The sequence below is a fragment of the Chionomys nivalis genome, chromosome 2, assembly GCF_950005125.1.
Source record: "Chionomys nivalis chromosome 2, mChiNiv1.1, whole genome shotgun sequence".
NCBI lineage: Eukaryota > Metazoa > Chordata > Mammalia > Rodentia > Cricetidae > Chionomys > Chionomys nivalis.
Window position 1 is genome coordinate 19702321 of NC_080087.1, and position 18988 is coordinate 19721308.

Sequence of the window (18988 nt, forward strand, 5' to 3'; positions counted from 1 at the left end):
GAGGCAGAGGCAGGCTGATCTCTGTGAGTTCGAGGCCAGCCTGGTCTACAAGAGCCAGTTCCAGGACAGGCTCCAAAACCACAGAGAAACCCTGTCTCGAAAAACAAAACAACAACAACAACAACAACAACAACAACAAAAAAAAGAGCTAGTTCCAAGACAGGAACCAAAAAAAAAAAAAAAAAAAAAGCTACGGAAAAACCCTGTCTCGAATTTCTGCTTATTTGACCTCTATATTTTTTGTAATGCTTTATATTCAATTTTTGTAAGTAGTTTTCTTCTAGTATTTTCAGTATATTATAAATACATATGTGGTAACATAATTTAGAAGTAAGCTTACACATGAGCTTTTCCTACCCAAGTACTTTAAAAGAATCAGAAAGCTACTATTTTCTTCACCAAAATTCAATGCAGTACCAATTCAAGAAACTAATACTTAAAACTAATACTTACAAACAAGAAAATTTCCAGTAGATCAAAAAACCAGATCTTAAACAGGTCTTTACACCTGGTGTCCATCACTACTCCCTAATGGTTTTCCAAACCAACTGTGAAAGCTGAAGATCCCCAGAGCATGGTGCTGGAGCTACTTCCGGAATCAGAGCACTCCCAGTGGAGGAGAGGAAGCTCTGGGAGCTCTGGAAGCTCAGATGGACAGTGGGCTGCTTCCCTCTGCTCAGGGTCAGATGATCTGTTAACAATTTGGGGCAATGTGTCCGACAGAACTTCCTGAAGATCATGCAGGGTTTCTACCTGTGGCTTTTGGACATTATGACCCATGCTGGAGTGGCTCTTGCAGTGACACAGTGGCCTGTGAGTCACCAAGCTCCTCTAAGTCTCTGTTACCACAATAAGCTCACTGGCTTACCAAGTTGGCTGGCTGGAACTGTCTCCTGGTCTACTGTAGGTGCCCAGCTACAGTGAATAGACATCAGTTCACACCATCCCAGGAAGAATCACACAGGATAAGCCTCTGAATTACAGACAACACTCTCTCCGTTACTTAGCTTTTTGTTAGGTTCAATTTCTCTGTCACAGGTGCTAACAACAGACACTGAAACCTTTAATGATGGCAGCTTCTAACAAGGAGAGTTCTTCTAAATACCAAGTATAAAATAAGCTGTTTGGCCCGGCATGTTAGTGCACACCTTTAATCCCAGCACTTGGGAGTTAGAAGCAGAGACAACTAACTCTCTGTGAGTTTGGGGCCGGCCTGATCTATACAGTAAGACACTGTCTCAAAACGAAAGAAAAGAAATGGTCACTCCAGTAAATGTGCCTGCGCATGGTCAAGTGTAGGGTTAACTCACCATGTGAGGGGCGCTAATGGTAGCTTGGAAGCCTACAAAACAAGAAGAGAATGTTGACACACTCAGCTACAAAAACACACCATATAATGCACACAGCTCCTTTTCTAATAGCCAAACATTGTTTTTCACATTTTTTCCAGTTTTTATAATCTTAAAGCAAAATTTGTTAGAAAACTGATGTAAGGTAGAAGTTAGAAAATACAATCATATCAAAGGCTACTGCGCTCATGTAGTAAACCAACTCCTCTACTGCTAAAGATGCCTTCTGCGTGGTTGGCCAACAAGAAAAAGATACTCCATCAGCACCACTGTTGTTGTCTGAGACAAGGTCTCACACAGCCAAGGCTAGTCTGGACCGGCCTGGACACCTGATCCTCCTACCTTCACCCCCCCAAGTGCCCAGTTTACAAGCATGTCCTAACCATGCCAGCTTGGGTCCTTTGCTCCTTCCCTTTTTGAGAGGATCTCCAAATGAGCCTAGGCAGGCCTTGAGCTCAGCCTTTTCCTGCCTTAGCCTCCCAAGTATCTGGGATTACAGGCTTGTACTAGGAAGGCTTTCAACACACTGAGAACTGGTAAATTACTTTTCACTCATTCTCTTCAGATTTCACAAGTATAGTAAGTATGCAAAATCTTAGCAGAATACTAGTTTTACACTTCAGACAACACTTTAAAAGTCAGATAACCAGTTTAAGAGATTTGCTCCTCTATTGCTGCCCATGGGTAAATCACTGTCTTGTGCTGGTTTTTTAGCCCATGTTTTCTTTCCTTTTGGTGTTACATTCTCAAGATTTATTTACCTGCTTCTGCCTCTGAAGCAGTTTTCACTGAGCGGTGGTAGCAGGTGCCTTGGGGTTCAGAAGCTCCCCAGGATCTTCTTGCTGACTGTCACAGTGCTTCAAAAGAAGACATGGCAGCTGGCCCACAGAATCCTGAGGCACTTCTAAGCCTCAAAGGCGCCCACTGCCAAGGCTCAGCAGCTCAGCAAAACCTGCTTCAGGACAAGGAGTTAAATACGGAACTTTCTAAAGACAAAGGAAAGGCAAAGCATCGGGCCCAGAGAAGCAGAAAAGTCAATAATGACTTACTTATTCCCTTTAAATAGTGATTTCAAAAATCAATGCTAATATGCAAATTCAAAATTAAGGATCCTCAATAAAACTTGGCACTCAGCTAAAACTTAGGTTTTCATTAAAGTTTTGTTTTTCCTTAAAAAAAAAAATCCCCCAACTTCCTGACTCACATAATTTTTTTTTTTTTTCGAGACAGGGTTTCTCCGTAGCTTTTGGTTCCTGTCCTGGAACTAGCTCTTGTAGACCAGGCTGGCCTCGAACTCACAGAGATTCGCCTGCCTCTGCCTCCCGAGTGCTGGGATTAAAGGCGTGCGCCACCACTGCCCGGCAATATATTTTTAAAGATATAGAAAAAGATGCATTTTGTTACAAAGGGTATTTTGGAATTATTAAAATTGAGCAACAAAATTTCAACTAGTGGGGCTATAATTCACATCTGTATACTATGCACACCTTTAATCCTGTCTTGAGAAAAAAAATTACAGAGTAACTCATGGAAAACACAACTTTTCAGAAATATAAAGCTTACCTATTGATTGTGGAGAATCCATATAAGGGTTAGATTTTGCATAATGGGAGCGATCTGTAGCCAGCATCACTTCAAATACTTTATCTGTCTTGATGATTCCATTTTCTGAAATGAATGAGACAGATATTTTAAGCAGATATGACATCAGATGTATTTCCGAATCACTCTGGCTACACTACAGAGTACAGACTGAAGCAGGTAAGGCCAGAAGTCGGCCACGATGCAGGCACAGGTCACTTGGCTCTAATGATAGAAGTCAGAATGGAGAAAAGGAGAAGGGTTTCAGTTACATCCAGTAATGTATACTGAGCTGGAGTGGAAGTGGGGTAACAGGTGAGGTGACAGTCACCTGATGATATGAGGAGACCTGGAAAGGATCAGGATTAGCCGAGAGCTACGGGTCACACAAGTAGGAGTATTCAGCAGTCAAGACACACGAAGCTGAGGTTCAGCAGCAAGTACTGGGTTTGACATTATAAATAGCTTTTTCTTTTCTTTTCTTTTTTGAAACAGGGTTTCTCTATGTAGCCGTAGCTGACCCAGGACTCACTCTGTAAACCTGGCTGGCATCAAACTCACAGAAATCTGCCTGGGATTAAAGGTGTGCATTATCACTACTTGGCCTATAAATAGCTACCTTAAAAATGAGACCAGTTAAAGCAACACAAGTAGCTTAACTATTTATGCAAAGTAATGTCATTTATTCATCAATTGTGGAACTTTCAATTTTGGAAAGTTAATGATGGTCATACAGCTGTTCAAAAAAGTTAACACAATAAAACCCTAAACCTGATATCAAGAAGGGGAAGAAACAAAGCCAACATGACCTGCAGCATCACTCTCAGAAAGAGAGTACAAAAGAAAAAGGAAGCAAAAGACACAGATTAAGCACTGATGAAATCATTCCCCCAAAAAGAAGTACAGTGCTAAGTACTATGGGAGACAACGAGGCCTTGTGCTCCCAGATGAGCACCAGGGGAACCCGAAATGTTATCACAGAGTCTATCCTTCGAGGGAAGGATTGCTAATACCTGTTAACCTCCCAGAAGGCTGCAATGATATGCCTTCCAGCCTGGTGACCTTTGCGATATCTGCATGCCCAGAGACTTTTCTGGCACCTGACTCTCCTCCAGGCCCTTATTATCGCAAGCTTGTTTTTCTCAGTCAATCTATAGACCCTATTTTTATGGACTTTACAAAGAGTTTTAATGTAATCATGTCTGATTTGTATTCAGCTTACTTTGTTCCTCAAGGAGATTCATGTATGCTTTGCTCTGCATGAAAGATTGAGTAAATTATAATCAGAATAATTTTCATCAAACTGTGCCTGTCTTGAAAACCCAAATATAAAACAAAACAACCAACGAAACAAAAATCTACACCTAAATGTAAGAGCCACAAGAAGATCTTCATAGAAGAAAAGACAATGAAGGGCTGGAGAGATGGGTCAGTGCATAAGAACTCTGGCTGCTCTTGCAGAAAACCGATTCTATTCCTAGCACCCACATGGTTGGGTTCCATGGGGATCTAATGCCCTTGGCTCACCTCTGTAGGGACAGGCATGCACATGGTGCACATGCATGCAAGTAAAATACTCAAAACACATAAATCTAAAAAACAAAATGTCTAAAAAGAAAAAAATTGGCTAAGTAGTCAAAACTTTAGATCTGATGATGGATTCTTAGATATCACAACAAAAGCATCAAAACTAAAAAGCAATTGTGTTTCAAAAGACCTGACGATAATTATAAATCATTTATCTGAGAAGTCTTAGCGAGGTGTGGTGACAAGTGGGAGGTGGAGGCAAAAGGGTAACAAGTTCAAGGTCATCTGCTACGCACAGTGACCTTGACACCAGCGGGGTGACGTGAGACCCTAGGAGAACTCTAGTGACAGTACTAAAAGCAGTCAGAGCTGGGGATTCTACTCAGTAGCAGAGGACTTACCTAGCATGCCTCAAGGTCCTGGGATCAGTCTCTGATTCTATCAAAAATAAAACCCAGAAAGTTTGTAAAAGATTACCTGAGAGCCGGGCAGTTGGTGGCGCACGCCTTTAATCCCAGCACTCGGGAGGCAGAGGCAGGCGGATCTCTGTGAGTTCGAGACCAGCCTGGTCTACAAGAGCTAGTTCTAGGACAGGCTCCAAAACCACAGAGAAACCCTGTCTCGAAAAACAAAAACAAAAAAAAAAAAAATTACCTGAGGACTTAGCTCCACAGTATAGAGCAAATAATACTATTGCAGAAGGCCCACATTTGATTCTCAGCACCTGGATCAGTAAGTTTATAACCACCTGTAACTCTAGCTCTGGGAACCCAAAGCCTCTGGCTTCCTAAGGCACCTATACTCATATGCATATAATCCCTCTTCTACACAAAATAATTTTTTAAAAAATTAATCTGAAAAAAAAAGTTGAAAAAAGGCCCAATTTTTAAAAGATGTAAATCTAACTAGGCATTTCTCCAAAGATACACATAATACATGAAAATATGCCAATCATCACTAGTCACCAGAAAAATACAATTTTGTTTTGCTTTGTTTTTTGAGATAGGATTTTATTGTATACAGCTCTGGCTGTCCTGGCTTTGCAGATCAGGCTGGCCTCGAACTCACAGAGATTGACCTGCCTCTGCCTCCCAAGTGCTAGGATTAAAGGCATGTGCCACCACACCACATCTTGAAAATGCAAATTTTAACCACCACGAAACACCATTTGTCACTCACTAAGATGACTACAATAAAAAGCAAGATAAGAAGCCAAAGTCAGTAGGAACACTTGTAGTCTCAGGAACCTGAAGTCAGCTTGGACACCATAGTAAGATCCTGCCTCCTTCAAAAGTAAGCCAGACAATAACAAGAATTATAAGGATTTGAGAAATTAGAATCCTTGTGCACATCTAACGGGAATAAAAAATGGTACAGTCAGTTTAGAGTGGCTAAACATGAAGCTATCAAATGGTGAGTAATTCCACTCCTAAGTATATTTCCAAAAGAAATGAAAACTTCTAACTTCCTATAAACATACGCACAAACGCTCATAGCACTACTTAGAATAGTCGGTTAAAAAGTAGAAACAATTCAAATGCCCATCAAAGGATGAATGGTATAAAATGTGGTGTATCTGTGTAATGGAACATCACTTAGTCACAAAATGGGATGAACTAATCATTCATAAAACATGGAAGAACCTGAAAAAATTATGAAAGAGGTTATAGATTGTTATATATTATATGAAATTTAAATAAAATATCCAAAATAGGTAAATCCGTAGATTAAAATTAGATTAGTAGTTGCTTAAAGTTGAGGATGCGGAAAAACTAAGAATGTGAGACAAAGTGTCATTCTAGGTAATGAAAACGTTAATGTGACCATGGCAGTGACTGAACATCTCTACAAACACAGCAAAACCCTTGAATGATACCATTTAAATGGATAAATTATACTCATTGGATTTACCATAGTAAAGCTGTGTAAGGAAAACCACACTTTAAAGGAAAGGCAGCAAGAAGGTGCACTGTTCTGCGGGGAAGAAGTAGAGAGCCACACAGAAAGCAGTCTGAGCGGAGGCAGCAGCACTTCTCTCCTCCATTGTTGTCAACCACTGACACCCCATCACCTGTCACAAACCTGCAAATCAAGCAGAGCTCCTGGCGGCAGCCTGATGTCCTCTCCAGACAATGCCTCAAGACAAGAGAGAAGAAAACTAAGCTGGCCTCAGTCAAGGCTACACTAAAGAAAACTAAGCTCACAGTGAACGACTACAAAGATCATTTGAAGCTCCCCAGAAAATAAGCAATCCAGGAATAATCAACTTTAAAACATATTCTGGAAAATGTCTTTTTCCAGATTTAAAATAATCCATTAAAAAAAAATTAGAACCTCAAGACAGGCTAAAAGTAGGAGGTAATATTAGGTTTTTTAGAGGAACATTCAAAGCAAAACAAGAAATTTTTGAAGCAGTTTTCAAGAAATTCAGATGAAGAACTTCTAAGGCAATAAATAAGGAGTAACCACTGCTTCAAGAATTTAAGAAGGGGTGCACACAACCCTACTTGTGGATCCTTTTAGAGCCTAGGTTCTTATGTTTTTGGTTGTAAGCCTAGCTTTTAATGGCTGACCAGCCAGCCAGAGCCTAGCTTCTTAAACTGCAGGCCACAACCCTATAACTGTGGAGATTAAAAATGAAAAGGGGGGCTGGGTGGTGATGGTGCACACCTGTAATCCCAGCAGTCAGGAGGCAGAGACAGGCCTCTGAGAGTTCGAGGCCAGCCTAGTCTACAGAGCAAGTTCCAGGACAGGTTCCAAAGCTACAGAGAAACTCTGTCTCGAAAAACCAAAGAACAATAAACAAACAAACAAATAAATGAATAAATACATAACGAGGGCAAACAGTAAAATGTTTCTGATGATGCAAAAGGAGCTACAGAGACAGAGAGCAGTTATGAGCACCGGCTGCTTTTCCAAAGGACCCTAGTTCAACTATCAGCACCCATATGAGATGGCTAAACCAAGCTGCACTAAATAATTTTCTTATTTTTGGTACATGCACACACACATATATATATCCACCACTGCAAGAAGAATTTCTTTCAAATATAACTGATTTGTCTTTAGAGGTGCAAAAAAAGTAATGTGCTGTTTTGCTTTGCATGTACAGCCTAATTAGAGGCTAAATACCCAATTATCATCAACCTATTGAAACACTGACCAGCTTTTGAAACACCCTTACATAATCTGCTTGTAACCTCAGGATACAGGGACCCTCATTAATCAACTATAAAAATGGCTATTGTGGATCCAAATATGTAGCCAATCCAAATAAGATCTTATTAGGGTTTTAACAGAATTTAAATTATAAGCTAAATTTTAAAGTTTCAAAAACTAAGGGCCATATTAAGAATGGATAAATTTTTCTTTCAAACTTGGGGTGTAAAAAGGGACAGAGGGTGAATCAAATTTAAGGGGAAAAAAACACAAAAATATTACACAAGAGGTTGGGCGTGGTGGTGCATGTCTTTAATCCCAGCACTCTGGAGGCAGAGGCAGGCTAATCTCCTTGGGTTTGAGGCTAACCTGTTCTTAGGGTAATATGGTTTCAATTTGTTTACAAAAGTTGATAATATATTTTATTCTGAAAAGAGAGCAAGTCTGTTCTGTCAACTTTAAAAGGAGACCAGGGAACCACCTTGGATATTCTTCTTTAGACAATGTCCACCTTTTTTTCTGAGACAGGGTTGATCTCAATCCATCACCAGCCTGGATGTCACCAAGTGGGCTGGCCACTGAGTCACAGGGATCCATCCACTGTCTCTGCCTTCCTGTGGGATTACGAGCATACATCACCATGCCTGGCTTGTTTTTTTGTTTGGTTTTGGGTTTCTGTGACAGGGTTTCTCTATAGCTTTGGAGCCTGTTGTGGAACTCACTCTTTAGACCAGGATGGCATTAAACTCACAGAGATCTGCATGCCTTTGCCTCCCTAGTGCTGGGAATAAAGGTGTGCGCCACGAATGCCCAGTCTGGCTTGTTTATTTTTTTTTAACTTGGGTTCTGGGGGTTGGGCTCAGTCCCTTGTGCTTGTGAAGCAGGCAGGCACTTTGCCAGCTGAGCTACATCCCCAGCTCCGTGGACATTGCTTGTTTTTTTGTTTTGTTTTGTTTTGTTTTGTTTTTGCTCCAGCCCTGTATGGCCAGGTTTTTAAATAAAATTTTCATTGTGTTGAGTAGGGTCTTACCGATTCCTGAGATACACATTGTTCTGATGCAAAACATTTGGCTTATTTTTAATGGCGCTTATCTTTTTTGCTTTTTTTTTTTTAAAGCAACTTATTGGTATTTCTTTTATAGGTATTCTTCTGGCCAAACTACAAGTTTCTCAAATCATTCTGCTCTGTTCTTTCTACTCCTACTTCTCGCTATAAATTTGGCTAAAAGCTCTTAGCCGGTAAATTCATGACACAGCCTGAATGCCATTTTTGCTCTGAAATTTCCTCTAAAATATAAACTGGTCTGTTGATTTAAGCTCAGGTTCCCAGTCTCAGGGCATGGATAAAATGTAGTCCAGCTGTTTCCACAGGTTAACAAGGATGGTGCTTAGCCCAATTGCCAATAGAATCGTTTCCATGGAAACCTCATCTGCACAGTATTTACTGTCTGCACTCTAATCTGTATTCTAGTCCTCTGAGCCTCTACCACAGTCACCTGCTAAACTGTGCTTTCAGCATATTAAGCTTTTTGTCTTTTCAGATTCTTTCCATGAACAAATTCCCAGGACTGTTATTGCATTGTTCCAGGTGTAGCTGTAGTCAGTTGCCCTACAACGCAATACCGCTATTAGCCAGCTCTCTCTTGTTACAATAAGTACCTAAGATAATTTATGTATGGGTATATTCTGGTTCACAGTTTTTAAGACTTCAATCCATATTTGATTTGCTCTACTGTTTTGGACCTGTGACAAGACCACCCAAGAATGGACGTCAGTTGGCTCCATTGTACATGGAGGAAGAGCATGATGGTTTTTCAGTACTTGAGAATGCCAAGTTATGGCTGGAGAGATGACTCAGCAGTTACTAGCACTTACTGCTCTTGCAGAGGATGGAGGTGTGGGTCCCAGCACCCCGTGACATCTTATAATGTCTATAACTCTTGTAAGAAAAGATCTGAAATTCTCTTCTACATTACATCAGCACAAGGCACACTATGGTGCCCATATATATCTGAACACAAAACACTCAGACATTGAATAAATATATCTTTTTTCAGTTAAAATGATGTAATGGAGGGGAGGGAAATGGGAAACGGGGAGCAGTTGGAAATTTTAATTAAAAAAGAATAAAAAAAAATGATGTAATGGTAGAGATATCCCCTAAGAATACAAAGGAAAACCTAGGAAGTCAGACAATCTTGGCAGGGTTGGGGGCCCTGAAAGGAGCTGTGAACTACATAAAAAATAATGAAGTTGAGGGAGTGAAGTGTAGACCGCAGTAAAGATTCTGGAACGTCAGAACTGCCAGGAGCTGAGAACACCTGCAAAGAAAACTACAGGCAGTGTATGTCCCTGTAAGAGGCTGAAAGAGTGACAAGACAAGCCCTAGGTGTGGCTACCCAGACCCCTGGCTGTCCACACTTATTAGGGAGCATCCTGAACACCAGCTACAGAAAGGATTTTATGTTTGCCCTGCTGGGGCACTGGCTTTGGGTTTATCTGATCCCATCTTTCTATGCCCTCTTGGAATACAAACGTATGCCTTTGCTTGTCCTATTACTGTATTTCAGAAGAATAGGATATGTGTTTTTGATTTCTTACAAGGAATCACAGCAAAGTCTGCCTTCTGTCTTAGAGACTCTGGACTTTTTTTTTTTTTAATGATCATACAATTTCCTTAGCTCTGAGTAGTTTATGTAGAAATAAACACTAGTAAGAGAGGGTTTAATAATAGCTAAAAATGTATAAAAATATTGAAATCAGAAATGTTTTAGACTGTGTACCATGGATTCAATACTTCTCGGTGAATAAGGAAGTCAATTTACAACCTCCTCAATGGAATTTTTTTTAAAAAGTGAAAGAGAAAGATTGGATTAAAAATTCAAAGAAAATGTTTTAGTCAACATTGATTTTTCTTCCCCCCCCCCACAAGGATATTTCAACTATCACTCAAAAGTTCGGTGGCACATTCTTTAGTAGGTCCTTAAGGCAATATATTTAAAGTAATTTACAATTTGATTTGATGTTATCTATCTTAAAACATCACCTCAAAATAGACGTTCAAAATAATGCCCAAGACTCTGGGCTTCTAAGCATCGCCAGAACAGTGAAGACTGGGAACTCTTGGAGGACAAAATGTATTTTGTTTTATGAGGTGGATATAGGCCTTGAGGAGCCTAGGGCAGATTGTCATAGTTTAGGTCAACAATTTCCCCCAAAATCTTGGTCCCAGATTGGCAACAGTGGGAAGTGGTGATCAGTGGGAAGTCTTCAGGTCACTGGTACTGGAAGAATGGTGGGACCCTGGTCTCGGTCTCCTCTCTGTCTCTCACTACCTGGCCATCAACTGAGGGCTCTATTTACCATATGCTTTGGCCATGATGTGCTGCCTTCACACAAACCCACAAGCAACAGGGCCAAACAGTCACGACTGAGACCTCCATAACCAACCCCAAACAAACTTTTCCTCTTTTTAACTCATTATCTCAAGAAACCGCTAGCAATACCGGGAACATAACAATGAAGGTACAGCAAAGGGGGTGACTATGAGACATTTATGGGACACAAGTAAACCTTGGAGAAATGAGGAGGACCAGTATAGGTAAATCAGACAGATTCCAAATCTGGTAAAACTTTCCCCAAACTCATTATATAAAGTAAGTTCCATCTCAAGGGCTGAAGATGTAGCTCAACGGTAGAGCATTTGCCTAGCATAGTGAAAGCCTTGATTTTGATTCCCAGCACCAAAAGATGATGGAGGAGGGGGAAGAGGAGGGCTGTCTCAATAAGAAGTACTATCCCATTTTATTAGATTATAAGAGTTAATAGCCACTTATGATTCATCTTGCATTTCTTCTCAAGTATCAACAAGCAAACAAAATTTTCATCTTTTACTTCTCATCCAGAATTAGATGAGGTAGACTCAAGATACACTGAGGATATAAAGTCTAAAAGAGCTCGATTTAAAATTGCACTATAATCAAAGAAGCTTATATAACAGCAAGCAAAGACAAAGCAGTTCTCTAAGTACCAGCTGTTATTCAAGCATACGTTGTTGTTCTCTATGCCTGTCAGTTTTAGTTGGTCTGTAAAACTAAACTGTTTCAACATTACTTCCCAAAGAAGAGGGTTGTTTCTTGGGCTCCTTTTCATCCATATGTAAAAGTAGGTTAACATCGGCAGTTAGTGTTAAAATGTTTGCCTCTTTGCCTGACTCCTGAAACATACATACTCTGTAAGTATTATGCAATCTTTAAAGCTATTTTAAAATCACACAATCTTGGATATGGAATGTTCCTCTTAGAACTGGTGTACATTCAAATCTGATAATAATTCCCTCTGTAGTGTCCCTTACAGTGAAATGGTCAGCCACCCTCTCTCTGCTTTAGTATACCCAGTGACAGAAACCATTGTTGTTCAAAATGAACTTTTTCTTTTTTGAGATAGGGTTTCTCTGTGTAGTCCTGGCTGTCCTGAAACTCACTCTGTAGACCAGGAGACTCAACTCAGAGATCTGCCTGTCTCTGTCTCCCAAGAGCTGGGATTAAATGCATGTGCCACCACCACTGGCTTCATGACAAACTTTTGATGGTTAGGGTAGCTCTGCTGAGTTCTTCCTTATAATGAGTCCAAATCTGCCACCTGCTTTACCCTCTTCTACATGTTTCTTCAAGTATTTATGATTCCCTAAAAGCATCGCTTTGCTAAATCGGACACCTCAGTCCCATCAAAGTATCATCTAATATGCCAACTCTTCTGCTCTCCATCGCACTTGTTCAAAGATCCCTTCACTGTCGCCCCTAAAGCACCTCAGTCAGAAAACACAAATACTAGAACATACATAACAACAGTGTAACTTCCTCTTCCTACAGCTTAATTTCACCTTAAATAGCATGTAAAAGAGCCAATCAACTAGACAGAACAGAACGTCCTGTGACAGAGGGTATGTTGTATATCTATACTTTTCATTTTCATCAGGGCACCCACTAACTTCATGAAGTTATCAAGGCCCTGAAACATGGCTGGTATAACTGCAGAACTGAACATTTAATTTAGTTTTTACTTAAGTTAATATAAGTAGATATACACTGATTTTTTTTTCCTTGGTATGGTACAGGGAACTAAATTCTGGATCTCATGTATGCCAGATGAGAATTCTACCATCGAGTAACATCCCCAGGCCATCTAATAATAAAATTTTAAGTCATAAAAATTAACTATTATCCTATGTATACACCATGAGTTACTTACTATCTGTTAAGTTAGTTAAAACTAACTTGAGATGGCTCAGTGGGTAAAAGTGCTTACTGACATGCCTGATGATCTGAATTTGATGCCTGGAAACCATGTAAAGGTGGAAGGCAAGAACTGACTCTATGAAGTGTACACACACACACACACAAATAGCTCCAATTTCTTAGGCTCTTATGAGCTGGTTATGTGCTAATTACACATAAAGAGTAAAGGGAGAGGGAGGGAAGGAGAGAGGGAGGGAAGGAGGGAGGGGAGGGAACGAAGGAAGGGAGGGAGGGAGGGAGGGAGGGAGGGAGGGAGGGAGGGAGGGAGGGAGGAAGGAAGGAAGGAAGGAAGGAAGGAAGGAAGGAAGGAAGGAAGGAAGGAAGGAAGCCATTTGCAAAAGTAAACATGCTGGGCCAGCATGGCTACAGACCAGGAAACCTGGTACTCAGGAAGCACATTTGCAAGCACCTTAAATTTGAGGCCATCCTAGCCTACAGTGTGTTCACAAGATCCCACCTCAAAAAAGAGAGCTATGGATACAGTCCAGTGGTCTAGCACTTGCTTAGCATGCATGAGGCCCTAGAGTCAATCCCCAGCACAAGGGGGAAATAATGGTACTTCAGCAGGACAAACATGAGGATGAAAAGTTCAGTGTCATTCTCAACTACATAGCAAGGTGTCATATGCTACATGAGACAGTTTCAAAACACAAAAATAAAATAAAAAAATTTAAAAAACCAGAAACAACAACAAAAATAAATGTTTTTAGGACCCAACAACAAAAATTATCATAATCACATATTCAAATATCAATAAAGGTCTCAATTTAGGTATATCATAGCATATCAAATCTGTTCTTTCTCCCAAATAAATTCCTGATCTGCTCCTCTCTGCAAAGTCAAACCAAAATCAAATCTGCTGTTCACTCACTCACTCACTTATTTCCAACTCAGGAAATAGCAAACCATCCCAGCTGCCAGGCCTAACACTCTGGGGTCATACTTGACTTGTCTCCAGTCTTTTTCCCACACCTCACATCCAAACCTAGCCCTGTAACTTCGCTGTCTGAGCTGTTAGCACCTCAGCTCTATCCTTGTGGCTGTCTGCCCATCATCAAACCTTTGCTCAAAGGATATACTAGAGAGGCATTCTCTCCTGCAACTGCAAACTCACTGTCCCGTGCTCTGACGACAGTAATCCTACTGCCCCGTGCTCTGACAATAGTACTCTTTACTTAGCTACTTGCTGTAGAAGAAAGCCACAAAATGGAGTGGGTATTTGTTTCACTCTTCGCTTTATCCCTAGTGACTGGCACACTGGAGACCCAGCCCCACTGCATGCAATGCCAAGTGCCTGCAGGCCAGTTACTCAACAGGCTGAAGGAGGATGATTGAGCCCAAAAATTCATGGCAATATAAAGAGACCTTGTCCTGAAAAAAATTTATAAATAAATGAATAAAGAGGAAGCATGGAGCTGAAGAAACGGCTCTGCAGTAAGAGTACTTGGCTGCTCTTCTAGAGGACCCAGGTTCAATTCCCAATACTACCATGGCAGCTCAAGACTGCCTGAAACTCCAGTTCCAGGGCTTCTGACACCCTCGTATAGACACACATGCAGGAAAAACACCAAAGCACATAAAATAAAAACAAACAAGCAAAAAATAGTAATAAAAAGGAAACATTCATGTATTCATTGGATGATTGATAATCCTACAAACATTGTTATTTGGAAGCATTCAAGTATTCACTGGGTGAATGATAGTCCTATAAATATTGTATTTGCAAAATGAAACAGTCAATGATACAAAAGAAACATAAGCAGAAATGACCATACATTAAGGAATTACATAGAATTTTTTTGTTTTGTTTTTACAAATAAAAACAAGTTGAGAAGAGGAGAAAGAGTTGCTCATCTTGTGTTAAGTGGCCAATGTAGCCACACACCTTTAATCCAAACACTCAGAAGGCAGAGGCAGGCAGATCTCTGTGAGTTCGAGGCCAGCCTGGTAAACAAAGCAAGTTCCAAGACAGAGTTGTTATAAAGAGAAACCTTGTCTTTAAAAACCAAAAAAAGAGACACTGAAATCCAGTAAAACCAAAGCAAAAGAGAAGACTCTGCAAGCCAAGAAGGTACTGCTGAAAGGGGTCCACAGTCACAGAAACTACAGTACCTTCCAGAAGTCCAACATACTAGGACTCTGGTGGCAGCCCACTGCCCTGGCAAGAGCACCTGCAGGAGAAACAAGTTTGCCATCATCAACCCGAGCACTGAGTCAGCCATGAAGAGCTCTAAAATGCTGAGCTACAGACTTTCTAAAACCTTACTTTAAAATATATAACTGAGGCAGAGGAAGGAGGATCTCTTTGAGTTCGAGGCTAGCCTGGTCTACAAGAGTTAGTTTCAGGACAGTCTCCAAAGCTACAGAGAAACCCTATCTCAAAAAATAAAACAAAATAAAAACCAAATATATGTGTGTGTGTGTGTGTGTGTGTGTGTGTGTGTATATATATATATATATATCTGATAAAGCTGAAACAGTAGTAGAATTTAGCTTTGCAATTTTCAATTCTCTGCCGCTATGAAGTCCCTAGGTTCACAGCTGTACACATGCAACTTAATTTGTCAGAGCCTTTTTTTTTTTCTTGGATTTTCAAGACAGGGTTTCTTAGTAGCTATGGAGCCAGTCCTGGAACTCACTCTATAGACCAGGTTGGTCTTGAACTAACAGAGATCCGCCAGCCTCTGCCTCCCCAAGGCCACCACCACCCAGCTTGTTGGTACCTTTAATCCCAGCACTGGGGAGGCAGAGTCAGGCAGATCACCTCTGAGTTCGAGGCCAGGCTGGACTACAAAGTGAGTTCCAGGACTGCCAGGACTACAGAGATAAACCCTGTCTCCAAAAAAACCAATTTAAAAAAACAATTTTGTTAGCTACAAAATCTCCACCCCTCATAGCTGAACAAGCTCTGCAGATGATCCAGGACTGGAGGGTAAGCTCAAGCTTTGGAGAAACTGTTGAAACTTACCAAAGAACAGTTACCACAACATAAGCCAACGAATGACAAGAAATGTATCTCAAAGTGTACAAATGACGCATCAACTATAAAAATCAAACAGTACTTGTGTCTTCAAATACAAAAGAAAAAGTAAATACTTTCAATGAATTACAACATTAAAACTAAGCAAACCATCTTGGGGGGGGAATTAAAACTGTAACCCCCGCTTCCAATTCGCAGATCCCTTTACTGCAGTATCAACATGATTCCATTCCTAAGACTTTATCTGTAGCTGACGGGATGCTCGTGGGAGAGCACTTGTCCAGCATGTCTAAAGTCCCAGGGTTAACTTTGTGGTTAAACCACAAAGCACTAAATATCTACTGTTTATTTAGTTATTACTTCTGAACTGCAATGATGAATATATTAAGTACCAGACAGTCCTACTTATTTCTCTCATTCACCTTTTTGCTCCCTACAAAGATCTTGGCATATAACGGACAATGAATTGGCATTACTGGGGAAAAGAATGAGTACTGACTCTGAGAAAATTCAATTTTTTTATGGTTCTAGCCCTCGAGGAGATCACGAATGGAGTTGAAAAATAAGACAAACACATGAAAAGTTTTTCTTTTAAAAAAAAGTATAAGAAAATTAAGAACATCACCTGGAAGACTATGATAATTTTTTTTTCAAAACTGGTGGGCAAAAGGAACTGTGAATTCTGACTAGAGTGAGATTATGAACTTGTAGTTCGCCTTGGTATCTGAACACTCTATTTCAATTTAAAAAGTGACACAGCATTCATTGCACCCTAAAACTATCAACAAAGGAAGGGCTACATGACTACAAAGAATGCTAGTTTTTTAAAAACGTTTCATACACGCTTTTAAAAGCCAATGGACGATCCTGAAAAAAAGTACCAACATTTTATATACACAGTGGTCTGCTGGATTCAGGACCTCACAAAGGTTCCAAACAAAGTCTCTTAGGAACAGTATACCCTAACAGACCATCCCTCGGTCCCCCGCAAAGAGCCTATACTCTGGACAGCAGCCTGAGAAACTGCTTCCAGCACCCACCCGTAACCCCAGTACCCATAACGTCCTCTCCCTCCCCTGGCTGGTATCAGACAGCCGCATCTCCCTCCAAGGGAAAAAACAGAGGGCGGGGGAGGCAGAAGAACGCTCGCTCGGGGAAATCTACCAAGGAGGACAGCGAGAGAACCCTCGGGCTGATGGTGGTGTCCCCTCGGTGCCAGCCCAGTCACCCGGAGTCCAAGCTCGCACTTCCCCATCCCGAAGTCACGCCCCTCGCCGGTTGGACGGACCGCGGACTCCAGCAACAGCCCCGCCACCTGTGCCGCACCCTGTCCCCGCAGCCCGCGAAGAGGAGGCGGCCGTCCCATCCCACCCGCCGCAGCCCCCCTTGTGGCTTCTCTCCCCTCCCCGTCCACAGTGTCTAGTGACAGGTCCCGGGGGAGGAGACCGCAAACGCACGCCGTCCAGGGCTCCCGGTGCAACCGCGCACAGACGCCCTCCAGCCGGCGCAGGGGTGCAGACCGAACGTTCCGGACGGTCATGGGGGGTGGGGGGGGAACAGCGTCCAGGCCCGGCCCTTCCCCGTGGCCCACGCCGGGCGGGGGTGGCACTTACTGCGGAGGTTGTGGATTAGCTCCGAGTGGCTGGCGCCGCCGGATTTCCAGGCCATCGCGAAGCACACCCGGAGCAGGTACAGAACCACCTTCAGCGCGGCGACGGTCCCCAGCAATTTCCCCAAGAGTGAGACCACCTCCCACACGGTCACCGCCCCGTTGGTGTCCCCGCTCGCGCTGCCGCTGTTACTGCCGTCGCTGCCGCCACTGCGCGCTCCCGGCATCCCCCGCGGCACGCATGCGCTCTGTGACGCCGCGCAGCCCGGGGTGCGGCCGGGCGGGGCCGGAGGCGGGGGAGGCCTGGAGAGGGAGAGCCGGTGGGTGGCGGCCCGGTGACCGTGGCGATGTCCTGCGAGTCAGCGCTGCTGGGTTCCCTTGGCTGAGGCTCGCGACGGCGGGGTGGCGTCCTGCGCGGTGGGACTCGTTCCTGGCTGCGTCCCGGCTGACCCAGCGCGGTGGCGGGATGACGGGTCCTACGTGTGCCGCCGCTTTGGGCTCCGCAGTCGCCGCTCCGTCAGCTCTTGCGAGCAGCGGGTCTGCTCCTATGACCGTCCAGATTGCTAGATAGTGAGCTACCTCCGTCCTGCCTCACCCAACCCGGTGCACTAACGTTTAGGCTGGTAGAGTCAAGGCTTCTGGTGATGGGGCCAGAATAATCATTTTAACAGAGCCCAGAGCAAACGCCTTCTCCAGCGCAAAGTCCACCAGCTTCTGTCAGAAGGACGGTGCTGACTAAGCCGACTTTAGGGCTCTGGTTTGTTTTCAGCTCTGAAAGCGCAAAATCAAGGTGGAAAAGTACAAGGGTTTGAGGTTAGAGATGCTTTTCTAGTTGAAAACAAGACTAGCTGAGAGCTATAAATGGTTACTAAACACCACAATATCCTATGGTGAAAGTGTTATTCTTCCTACCCAAGTGTGAATTTCAACCGACAAGCCTCACAAATTACACCTTAGACTGAGCTTTATTCTTTCCATCTCTGCTAGGTTCTGAGAAGTTGACAGGAAACACTGTCTGCTGCTTCCAGAGTGTGCTAGCTAAAACTGAGACGCAGCCATCAACTCCAGTAAACTTTTTAGGAAGGAAACAAAGCTATAAGACACCAATGCTGTGCTATGGCGTCAGGAGCAATTTCCAAATTACAGCGCTTACCAAACTTCGTCGCATGAAACACAACCTGCTTCCCATTCGAAATGTCCATTATCTGTTTGCACGGATCCTTTAACTATTAATGTCCGTGTTCTTCAACATTAAGAAGAAAGCAATGCCGGGTGGTGGTGGCGCACGCCTTTAATCCCAGCACTTGGGAGGCAGAGGCAGGCGGATCTCTGTGAGTCTGAGGCCAGCCTGGTCTACACCTTGAGTTCCAGGACAACCAGCTTCTACAAGAATAAAGCAGTGAGTTTTAGTTTGTTTCCTGCCCGGCAAACTAAGCAGTCTAGATTCTTCTTGCCGTTAAGTACTTTCACTTGATGCCCTTTCTTG

At 42.5% G+C, this 18988-nt stretch overlaps 1 protein-coding gene across 3 annotated transcripts in view; it reads right to left on the minus strand.

Moving 5' to 3' along the window:
- Pcmt1 (protein-L-isoaspartate (D-aspartate) O-methyltransferase) overlaps positions 1-18004 on the minus strand; it is a 34242-nt gene extending 16238 nt beyond the window's left edge. For 2 of the 3 annotated variants that reach the window (XM_057761637.1, XM_057761639.1), the window contains exons 1-3: positions 17507-18004; positions 2913-3017; positions 1311-1342 (exon numbers count right to left, since the gene is read on the minus strand). In XM_057761637.1, the coding sequence (XP_057617620.1) occupies positions 1311-1342; positions 2913-3017; positions 17507-17729 (360 nt within the window). In that variant the 5' untranslated portion in view covers positions 17730-18004. The remainder of the gene's footprint in view (positions 1-1310; positions 1343-2912; positions 3018-17506) is intronic. The other variant, XM_057761638.1, reaches the window with a different exon arrangement.
- Between the last annotated feature and the right edge of the window lie 984 nt (positions 18005-18988).